General features: G+C 38.5%; 1 protein-coding gene across 5 annotated transcripts in view; it reads right to left on the bottom strand.

Moving 5' to 3' along the window:
- ESRP1 (epithelial splicing regulatory protein 1) overlaps nt 1–12,152 on the bottom strand; it is a 43,115-nt gene that overhangs the window by 8,277 nt on the left and 22,686 nt on the right. For all 5 annotated transcript variants that reach the window (XM_063299503.1, XM_063299505.1, XM_063299504.1 and 2 more), the window contains 4 exons: nt 7,797–7,929; nt 7,664–7,706; nt 2,625–2,926; nt 1,387–1,605 (listed from right to left, as the gene is read on the bottom strand). In XM_063299503.1, coding sequence (XP_063155573.1) covers nt 1,387–1,605; nt 2,625–2,926; nt 7,664–7,706; nt 7,797–7,929 — 697 coding nt within the window. The remainder of the gene's footprint in view (nt 1–1,386; nt 1,606–2,624; nt 2,927–7,663; nt 7,707–7,796; nt 7,930–12,152) is intronic.

The following is a 12,152-nucleotide window of genomic DNA, read 5'->3' as shown; positions in this document are numbered from 1 at the left end:
TTCCAGACCACGTTTGCATCAAGAGGTCACCTGGACCATTTTTGCTTTGCCAAATAGTGACTGGGAAACATCTTTGATAATCGTTAGGTAGCTGAAAAGGCTTTCTACATTCAAGAGGCACCCATCAAATCCACAGTTATATCTCATAACTGCATTGACCAGCAGTAAATCTCCTCCCTATTACAACTAGGGGCTTTGGTAGGAAAGCCTAGCTCACCATCCCACAGCAGGGCAGAGGTACCATCGTATATGGACTGTGAATGAAGTGTGCTGGGCTATCTTCATTCTGATAGCCTCAGAGCATGTGCCATTGAAGTCATGTACTTTTTTGTCCTCCTGGGACTACACAGATCTCTCTACTAACTTGAGCTTAGGAGGGATCTTAAACTGCTAGGCAAGGTTCCATACAAATGAGGAAGAAGTATTCCTCTTTATTTCATATTTGTTTTCTTCAATGCTGGCTTTCTGTTACCTTGTAATATTATGGATATGACCATGACATTTGACTTTTGTGAAGTCCTGGTATGGTGGTAGGTATAGTCTAAACCAGGTATGGGCAATTTCCTTAGCCTTAAGGGGTGCAGGTGAAGTTAGGAGAGGGCTAAATAGCTTATGGCATCCCAGTTGTTGCTATACTCGCTCCAGCACTCCTTGCTATTGGTCATGTTGGCTGGGTTTCTGGGAATTGTAGTACTGCAACATCTGGAGTGCCACCCCTGTTCTAGAAAGTGCACACATACCATGCTTCTATCTTTCCTGCAACAATCTTAACTGCAGAGTCCTTGGTGCTCTCTGAGCATGTTTGTTTGCTTGCAGATGTTTCATTACTTGACTAGTCAGGTAATGAAATGTCTTCAAGCAAACAATCAAGCTCAGAGAGCACCAAGGACTCCACAGTTCAACCCTGAGCTACATATATTATCTTCTATTGGTTCTTAACTGCATTGAAATCACAGGAATGGAGAAAATGAGGGCGTTCTTCCCATCTTCCCTTCTGTGTGCCACTCCCTGATTACCACCATTCTGGCCACAGATTTCCTGAAAGGCAATCTCCCAAAGAGGCAGATTCTGAAAGGCCCAATGCTGTGCAGAAACTAAAGTGTTCCATACTAGCATTTATACCTAGAGGTCATTATTGTTGCTGGACCTTTCAGGAAGTCAGCCTTTTCCTTCTAGGCCAAGCAACTATAAAGCCTTGTCTCCATGCAAAAGTGGGAGCATCGGACACTCTGGCTTCCTTACTTGATTTCTGAGCCTTTGAGAAATGTATCCCTTTAATCAGGTCTGGCCCTACCACTGGGCAAAATGAAGACCCATAGTCCCATTCCTTGTCTGAGGAGCAACTACTTCATTGCAAGTAAATTCTTGTTGGTATTCTTCACTAACCTGGTGATTTAATACCATGTGAACCCCATGAGTTCTGATATCTGCAGAAAACTCCCCCAGGAATCCCAAAATGTCCTCAATAGTGGCAGCATATGGAAGACCACGCAGACGAATACAGTCCCTGACAGTGGTGGGAGGCACAAACTGCTGAGGTAGCACAGGAAGAATAGATGGATTTGGGAGAGGAATGAGAGGAGCAGAGGAATACCTGTTCAGGACCTGCAAGCAAAAACAATAACCGTGGACTGGTTATTCAGAGGCAGGAAACATACATGATAGTGTAAGCTCTAAAGTCAGCTGAATGCATTTGAAAATAAAGGCTCCCCATAGAGAGTAAGAGAAAAATAGAAAATCCTAGCCATGTTCATGATCTGGCCTTTCTTGTTTTGAAACCAAGCACTTGGCACTATGGCCCTCACCGCTCCAAAAACTATTAAGTATAGTCCCTCATGACTAAAAGACCATGCATCCCTATTCTGCACTGACAGGCAGCAAATCTCTAAAATTTGGGTTATAGGGTATTTTCCATGCTTTTCCAAACGATGCTGGAGATTAGATATGGAGTCTTTATACTCAGGCATGTATCTACCCCAACTACAGCTGCTTCCCAATTAATTGGCTGAACTTGATTTTTTAAAAAAAATGTAACTTAAATTGTCTAAGGCCTCCTCCACACTCTCCTTGCCCTAGCACTGAGATGGTCTGCTAATCATTTGTAAAGGACAGATCATCACAACATAGTCTCTGTCTCAGTGCCTGCCACCACTGAAGGTGGATGAAAGCCATCCAGCAGGAAAATGGCTTCTTCTATCAGAAGACACAATACAACCTTCTGTGTGAACATTCCAGTGCATCAGGACTGAGTCATGGCAGTACTATCCCTCTCATCTGGCCAGTGGGCTTGCCCTGCACCATTTAGGGCTTATAATTACTTTATTTAATTTTGGAGGCCATAATTTAAAAAAACATTTCCCTAGTTCAGGATATTGTCATCCAAAATGACCAACTAAATGCTTTGTAGAAGTTCACTAGCCGTCAACTGATATCAAAGAATTACCATCTCTGATATCAGAGGTAATATATAGTCTCAATGACTAGGTTTATCCTCCATGAATTTGTCTAGTCTCCCGTTAAAGACATTCAAAGTGGTAATGATTGTTTTATCTTACAGTTGTAAATTCCGTAATTATCTTGAATTAGCATCTCACACCATAACATTAGTAAACACTGGCTCTCACCTGCTGTACCTCAGCTGCTGTACTCCTGAAAAGTTCTATGTACCTTTTACCCAACAAGTCCTTGTGCTTTTTTAGTGCATTTTGTGCATATTCCTCACAGGCAAACAACACAAATGCATCTCCCGTTGGCCTATTGTCAGGGTAAGTCACAAAAAGGATTCCTTCTTTTCCACCCGTCACAGGACAGTGCTGACCAAAAAATGCTAACACTTCTTCTGATGTTACATTGAATGGGAGACCCCGCATCCGAACAATCACTTGGTTTTCTTTAGAAAGGAACTGGGCTACTTCATTGGATGTCCCTTGAAAAAGAACAAGAAAAAAAAATTAGAAATCTAGGTACCCACCCATGTCCCAGAATTATTAAGAAGGAAAGTAGGTCTAATGGGACAGCAACCTATGCATAGTGTGGCAACCATCTTAGGTGCAATGTGCAATATTTTTCCAGTGGCATGGGAAGCACACACACACACATATGTATACACAGTGGCATCATCCAGATTGCCAAGATCTGTCCTCATTGGTTAATTCTTTTATATCCTTATCAGATTTCATTCTGTAGAGGGTAAAACAGGTTATCTGGAGCCTTGTGTAATGGTAGGTTGAATTAAGAAAAGGCTTGACTAGAAGCACCCTAAAATAGAAGCATGTTATTTTGTAAAATGTGTGGCTTTTACCCAGCTTATATCTCATTGAGAAGTGAAAGTGCTTTATTGCCAGGGAAAAGCCAGGAATACTATCTTATGGGGCACATCCTGACAAGTCATGGAACATAATTCCTTTAGCTGTTCGTTAAGGTCCACCTCATCTAAGGTAGTGTGTAGCCTTCATTTAGTCTATAATCAGCTAGACTGAAATAATAGAGTCATAACATGGATGCTACGGTCCAAAAGAAAAGTTTATTTATGTACTCCAGTCAGTACACATGGTGTTTTATTGAGCACAATGGAACAAAACTCAGTTCTAGAGAGTTTACAATTTGATTGATAGATTAACCATAAAAGCCATCCCACTTGTAGATGAAGGACAACTAGTCACCATCTTGAAAGAAGGGCTTTTATGGAAAAGCTGTCTGGATTTCCTCAACAGTGAAAAATATCTTATTTCTGATATAAAATCTTGACAAAATCATAATGGTCCTTTCCCAAAGTTCCTCACCAAGAGGAAAATATATGCCTCGTGAACACTAGGTTTGAGTTAGATTTCTGCTAGTGGTTCACTCACTACAACTATTAGAAGAAGCTATGTGAGTTTACTTTTTCTTTGATAATAATTTTATTAAAGATTCTAGTTACAACAGTAAAAACTAATACAAACTAAAAAAAGATAGAATAAAAAGAAAGTAGAAGGTACAGAAAAGAAAGGAAAAAATAGAAATAGAAAAGGCAAGAGTATAGTAAAGAAAAAGAAAAGAAAGAAAAGAATATAGTAGAAAAAAAGAGATAAAGAAGTGACTTCCCACCTTCATCACAAGTATAATCAATTTTAGTAACTTATCACCTCCTCTTAAAATACAACAAATGATCTCTTCTTCCCATATCCCATCTCTTATCTATAAACAAATCCATAAAGCATCGTCATTTCAGGCCTGGTGTCAGCAAAAGTCCATTAAGGATTACCAGAAATAACAAGATATTTATTTTAACCTTGATCAAATAAACTAACTGTATATTCCTTCCTTTTACTTCTAACAATCTTAATCTGTAGTCCATTCAAATAATGTCTTAGAACTTGATTTCTTTTCATTTTTTCTTTGTCCCTTCTCACAAGATTCTTCAAAATTTTAACAAGCCTCTTTTGTAAATGCAATATGGGAAAATTATAAACCTTTTGGTTTATTGTTTGTATGGTGTGAAGGTGAAAGGTCCCCTGTGCAAGCACTGAGTCATGTCTGACCCTTTGGGGAGATGCCACTTTCGCAACGTTTTCTTGGCAGAGGATAGCGGGGTGGTTTGCCATTGCCTTCCACAGTCGTCACCTTCCCCAGTAAGCTGGGTACTCATTTTACCGACCTGGGAAGGATGGAAGGCTGAATCGACCTGAGCTGGCTACCTGAGAATCCAGCCTCTGCTGGGAACCAACTCAGGTCATGGGGAGAGTTTTTGTTGCAATACTGCCGCCTACCACTCTGCGCCGCACGAGGCTATTGTTTGTATATCCCTTTTAATTATTAAAACATCAGCCAGTTTCTTTTGTATGTCTAGTGTAGCATCTCCATATCGTTCTTGTAGACTGTCATTTGTAAATCCACTTTCAACTCAGTCTCTATCTTGTCAGGTAAAACTTGTTCATCTTCCATAACAAGTTTTAGACACAATCTCTCCTTAGAGGCCAATGTCTGTACTGAAATTAATTTCTGACTCCATGTTTTCAAATATATCCTTTAGTATCTCCAATGTTAGAATATTTTGCTTCATTCTGTAATTGAAAGTCGAGTTTATGTGTTCTTCTCCTTTAACTGTAATCTTTAGTTCCCTGTAGTGTCCAATTTTTAAAATCTTATGTTTTTTTTAAAAATTCAAAACAAAAGCATTTTCCCATGGGAAGGATTCTTTATAATTAATTCCAGAATCTTATTTCAAATTTATCTGAACCCTTAGTCTGTTTGTAACTTTCTAAAATCAAAGTTTTAATCACCCGTTTGCTGTTCATTCCAAAAATTTTTTTTAAGTTCTTAAACTTGCGTTTAATACTTATTTCATTAAGGACTGAAGGGAACTCATTCAGTGCTGTCAAACTTGTTGATCCAAAGGTTTCTAATAGCTGAAAAGCAGTTAACAAGCAATTTCCAAAAGTGATTAGAAAAGGAACTATGTAAACTTAGTGTCCTTTCAAAGGCACCAATTGTGGTTTGAGCAAGATTCCCTTGTCTCCCAGAGTTCTAAACCTGCTGGAAACTGCTATCTTGCGGTCTCCTCATGAGGAGCAGCTGTCTGGAGCATTCTGGGTGATCTCAAGTCCTCTCCTTGTCCAGAGAGGTTTTGAAGAGCTGATTTACTGGCTGGCTCTTCATTCCACTGTTGTCCTCGGCTCCACTTTTTGTGGAGCTGTCTTCAGCCTGCCATTTTTTCCTCTGGATTTTACTTTTTTCTGCAAGGATGCCTATGCCTTACTTTTAAAAAGGGAGGATTATCTTAGTTTTGCTGAGGATATGCTAATAGAGGCAGATAAATATTTTCCACCTAATCTTCCATTTGTGAGTTGTCTTAAATTCAGGACTGTCTTTCTTTAAGGCAAATGCAATATTTATCTTTCTAACCTAGTATAATATCTAAAATTATGTTCTGTTTTTACAAAAGTTGCCTATTTTTTCCCATATTCTTTTCCATCTACCAAAGAACTGTGCATTTTCCTGAAAAACAGAAGCAAGTATAGATAACAACTGGACTTTATATTTTCAAAAACAGGGGACCAACAATTCTTATTCTACACCATAGTTATTCCTGGAAGGAACCACTATAGCATTCTACAGCTTCTTCCCATCTTTCACTGGGAATTGGACAATGTAACAACTTAATTAATTAATCTTTCATCTTGGCTTTGACTGTGCAAGCTTCCATGGTTTTCCAATTTGCTTCTCCCCAGCAAAGTTTATATCACCTTGCATAGCTAAGAGATCAGGAAAGCTTGCCTATTCTTTGTGATTGTTAAGCTGGTTTAAGGTGGTATTAACTAAGATTGATTAGTTAAGATTGATTCCTATTTTTTTAAAAAATCTATAGATGCTGAGAATAGCATTATCCATGTAAACATGTGTGTATTAGTAGTTCCACATTCACTATTACACAAGAAGATAAGTCTAAAACAATCTTCCTCAGTCTGATGTTCTCCAGATTTGCTGGCACTAAGATTCAAGAATGCCAGCATACATTGGGAAGGCAGCACTAATCTTTTTCTTTGCTTGCAGAAAACAGAATGCCTCACTGTAAACCACACTGTTGTACAGAAGCTCTATTCCAATGGCTCCTGGACTAGAAACTAAAAATTAAACTACTATAGTGCTTAAGGCTTCCACACCCTAGTAGAGCAGGTTCTGTATCCTCAAACCATGTGGTAAGCCCTACTGTTACCACCCAGTTCACACTGTGACTCTTGTTCACATACAGTACAATATGGTTTGTTAGACTTAACATACTTTGTAAACTGGTGGTTTGTGGTATGATCCCAGCTGTTGATTGATTCAATAAATTATGGCTAAGTAATCATGACTTACCATATTTGAACCAGACTGTTTTCTTTAAATATTTACAAGGCTTCAAGAAAGTGCCTTTACATTACCATTACAGCGTGGGAGCACCAGCTGCATGGTTCAGTTAAACACTGCAATTGGTAATATCTGTACACTACTGGACCATCATCGTTTCTTGCACTGTATCTCTGATCTTGTTTAACATGCCTTTTTGTATGTGTGTGCGCCTTCAAGTCAGCGTTGACTCCTGGCAACTGCCTGGCAAGTCCCTGCAGTTTTCTTGGCAAGATTTTGGAACTGGTTTGCCACTGCCTTCTTCCTTGGATTGAGAGTGACTGGCCCAAGGTTACCCAGCTGGCTCTGTGCCTAAAACAGGACTAGAACTCATGGTTTCCTGCTTTCTAGCCTGGTGTCTTAACCACTACACCAAACTGACTCTCAACATGCATTATGCTAGATAATAAATTAAGACGTTCCCATTTTTGAAGTTGCACTGCTGCGTTATGCATGTATTTACATTTTTATTGGTGTCTTGGATCAATGGCAAGTGCAAAGTATGCAGGTTCTTCAACCTACAAAGAAATTGTAATTAGCTGAGTCTTGCCCTAAAATCACCTGGGGAGCTTAATGGCCAAGCAGAGTTATGTACCCAGAAATCTAAAGATCCTGGCTAATTTGATCAATAATTTCAACTTAAAAGAAAGGAAGGTTTTACCATTTAGGATTAGCTTTCCCCAACATGGCTACTGCTGAAAATTCTGACCGTTGAAGACCACACATGTGGAGAGAATGTGGGTTACGTAAAGCTGGTTTAGAATGTTAATTTGATTTACAGAAAAACAAAGATTACCTCCAGCAATTTTCAGGAAGTCCTCACCTGTTGCTTTGTACACCTGGGAATAAGAAAAGAAAAATATGATTAAACTTAGGCAAACCTTTCACCATTTCACCCAAATGCAGATTTTAGAATTTGACCAACTCACCTCAATATACCGGTTCCCCATGTGATGCTTGTGTCTTTGCAATGCTAGTTCTCTGTGCTCTTCACTTACAAACCTGACAAGGGCTTCTCCATTTCTTCTGCCTTGGGCATTGAGACAAAGCGCAGCCCCTCCTCTAAAGAGATAAGATAGCAAAGAGAGGCAACAAAAAGGAAACTTAAGTAGATGTTCCTTTTTATAAAACCTATACTTACATGGAAAGGAAAAAAGACACGCTGGTTATTCTTGGATGAATTCAGATCTTCTATTAAAAAATAACAATCAGTGTAATTATCCCATGTGAATTTTAGTAAAAAGTTCAGTTCTAAAGTTCATTTCCTGTTATTTGTATTGAAAAGATTTTAAGAATAACTACGACCATCTCGGCAAGTTTATTCAATTAAAAGATTTGTGGAAGTTCACCTGACCGTGGACTTCTGGCTTTTAGTGGCAACACCTTGATCTACAATCTCAGTGTCATCAATGCAGTAGTTATGTCCTAATTCTGGACTGCTCTCTGACTTAAATGGTAAAACAGATAACTTCATTTTTTTCTTAAGTAGTGGATGTTTTTTGAGTGAATTCTGGATCCTCAAGCAGAAGGTTAAAAAAAGAAGTCACCTCTCACTCGCCAATCTTTATCCTTGACTAGCAAACAGGTTCTAATTAAAGAAGATGAAGCTGAGGCAACACCCCCCTCCCCCTTTATGGAAATGCAAAAAGTTATATTAACTCCTGAGATCCCAAATATGGTGTCTATTCTAGAATTGCTTGTAACTTTAAAAGCCTTTCTTGTGACTTAACCAATTATAGAATTACAGAGTTTCAGCATTTAAAAACTTCTGCAGAGGTTCTGAAAACATCTGCTGAAGAAATAACACACTACCTTGATACCCTTGATAAGAACACGGCAGAACTCAGAGAGTCCCCCATTGGGGGAGATGGGCGGTGATATAAATATAATAAATAAATAAATAAAATGCCATTATCTCTTCTGAGAAAAAAAAATCAAATTGAACACACTAAAAAGTACACTCAACAGACCACTAAGGAATCTGACAGGTAGAAGAAAGGGAATAAAGATGTTCAAGATGGCCTGTCGAGGTTTGGAATGTAGAAATGATCTACATATTTTTGAATATTTCCTGTAATGCTGAACAAATTTATTCTTTGGTGCTGTATATGGCAATGTTCCTGCATGAGATTTTTCTCCCTACAGCCTGAATACAAGCTGGAGATAAACTACACATCTTCTAAGTTTCCACATCCATTCACCACAGAAACCTGGCCTAGTGATGGTTCTGTTTTTTCCAATTCGCAATTTGTGATAATAATATTAACTGTCCAGTTAAGCTGGCTTTTTGTAATGAAAAGAGAAGGAGATGTTTTTTCTAGAATTGTTTCCTCAGGTAATTCAGAAATGCAAGCTGTTTAATGGTGCATGTTTAGTATCAAGACAGCATGGGATGAATTTTTCTCTCTATAGCCAGCTTTTTTTTTTTTTTGCTTATCTCTGGATTCTGCTGAGAAAAAATGTTCTGATCTGAAGCTGCTGGTGTATTTCTTTTAATTTATTTATGAAAAACAGGGCTGCTCTGTTCTTTATGACTCTGGACAGCTTACACACTACAATGATAAGCATTCTATAAAAACACTGAAGTCCCCAAAAGTCCAGGAAAACAACAATTATTTAAAAAGCAGAATACCATACAAGGGGTCAATCACCCACTCTAACCCAAGGCCTGGGACAGAGTCAATCCTTAAGGCCCTTTTCCTATTTTTCCTTTGCTTTTTATAGATTTTTAAAGTTCTTTATTAAATCTGGAATCCTAGTGGAATTTTTTAGATTTTTAAAATTCTACTTTGCGTTTTTGTTGTTATGTTATGTGAAATATTATTTTAGCCATGTAAAGGTTTATTTTTTATTTTTAGTCTAGACCTATGGAAATATTTTTTCTACAAGCAGTGCTGTATTTATGTCATCCTTAGTGGTTTCCTGGAATATTATAAGTCTTTGGTGACCTTCTAAGAGGACATGGATAATGTTGGAAAGGAAACTAAAACAGCTGGAACATCCTACTTTAATGATTCAGTCGACTAGAGTTTTATTTATTAGATTTATATCCCTCTTCAAGGCGATGTGCATAATGGCCCCTCCTCCTGTTTTTTCCCATAACCACTCCATGAGATAGGTTGGGTAAGAGAAAGAGACTGACCCAAAATCAGCCAATGAGCTTCCATGGCTTAGGGGCACTAGAACCTGGGTTGGTCTGTGCCTAGTCCAAGATTATTTTTCATCACTATTGGACACCCTAGAAAACGTGTAGTAAGCGTTGGGTTTCAACTTCCATATGATGGAAATGCAATACAGTATTATAGAATATTGTCTTATATTCTATAATGTTCTACAGCTCCACCATTTTGGCTTAATATGCATATGTTTGTTAATATGGTATTGGGAAGATGAGTAAGAGCTAAAGATAAGATGTTATACTAAATTAGATTCCAGATTTTTGGTATATATTGAAGCATGAAAAATTCCATGCATAGCCTCACCTAAAAATACTGTTTTACTCTGCTGCAAAGACTCTACCCCATCTGATTTAAAACTCTTGATGGAAGACACGTACTTATTTCCTACATCTGAAGAGGCTTTTTACTGAGGCTTTGAATATCAGTATTACTCCATTTGGTCAACTTTTTTTCCCCAAATGTACTTTTTTTTCTCATCCATTTTTGTTTCTGCTTTTTCCATTTTTTTAAATTCAAAGCTTCTCTTTTTATGTATTAAAACCAGTATGTTTTTAAAAGTCAGTTGACCACATACAGCTGGGAAATTACAGGTCAGTCTCAGATATACTATTTTCTAGCTAAAGTGATTGAGAAAGGACAGCCTTGAATCTGAAATGATTGGATGCTGATAATCTAATCCCAATTCAATTCAGCTTCTGGACGGAATTTGAGACTGACTGTTTTAGCTGTCAAAGTGGATGATTTATGATTGGAATTAGATGGTGTATTAATTTTAGATTTCTTGATGGTCATCAACATGGTATCCTCCTGGATCATCTCAAACAGGGTTTCTGAACCTTGGCAACTTTAAGATGGGTGGACTTCAACTCCCAGAATTCCCCAGCCAGCCATGCTGGGTTGCCAAGGTTCAGAAACCCTGATCTAAAAGGTTGGATCTTGTGGCAATCCCGTGAAGTCATTCTACTTCTTCCTGTCTGATCCAGAAGGTAGTGCTTGAATACCAAAATTCATTCTATTGGCCACTGACCGTAGTGTCATCTTGCCTCCCATTGCTCCCTTTGAACACAGTTCAGCGCCACCAAGAAAATAGTTGATACTCTTTGATAATAGACAGAATGAGGGTAACATGTTGGAATTAAATCCAGATAGGACAGAGGAGTTGTGGTCAGGAGGGAACCACACTTGGCATCTGGGGCTCATCCTGTCCTAGACAAGGTTGCATTTTCCTTGAAAGATCAGCTAGCACTTCACTTTGAAGCTCAGCTGTTTCTGAACCTCCAGCAAGAAACACATCTGCGCAATTAACATGTAAGGTACCAGCTATAACAGGTGCTTAATGCTTTGGTTTCATCACCAATAAAATACTACCCTGAAACATCTGAGACTATCTTCATATAACATCTAAAGATAATGAAAATTATAGCAGCTAGGCAACTAACAGGTGCACAATATAGATAATATCCATATTGAAAGGGCTGCATTGTTTTTTTGCCAGGCAAAATGTACAGTGCTGATACTCTATGCAGCCCTGAAATGGTATGGAAATGCCTTCCTCATTCTGAACCTCTTTGCAGGTTAAGATCTATAGAAGAGGCCATTTTAAATATTTTATTTATTTACTCACTCAGATGCAGAGTAACTTATAACTGGCTTATAGCAATAATACTAAGAATCATCCAAAACTATAAGGAATAGAACACATCCACAACATAACTGATCTCGCTACATGCCCACACCTCAGGTTAGTTCAACACTCCATCTTGTCCCCAGATACCCTCTGGAACGTCCAGGCTTCTAAGGCTCTTCAAAAATTTAAAAAAGAAAGGGCAATTTCTGGGGATATTGTTCCAAAAGAGCGGGTCATCACTAAGGTTTGAGATCAGGGTCCTTAAAGATGGCATTCCCTTGGTGGTGGGACTCTCAACAAGTTTTTTCTCTCTGTTCTTACTAGATAGGCAGATTCTTCCTGGAGCAGGTAGTCTTGCAGCCCTAAACCATTCAGGGCTTTAAAGGTGACAACCAGTACTTTAAATTGTATTCAGAAGCTAATTGGCAGTCAGTGAAGCTCCCGCAGTAAAGGGCAAACAACAGTCCACCCATAACTTT

Source organism: Candoia aspera, chromosome 3 (genome assembly GCF_035149785.1).
Source record: "Candoia aspera isolate rCanAsp1 chromosome 3, rCanAsp1.hap2, whole genome shotgun sequence".
Classification (NCBI taxonomy): Eukaryota; Metazoa; Chordata; class Lepidosauria; order Squamata; family Boidae; genus Candoia; species Candoia aspera.
Note: the sequence above shows the minus strand (reverse complement) of the source record. Positions and strands in the feature narration are given on the sequence as shown.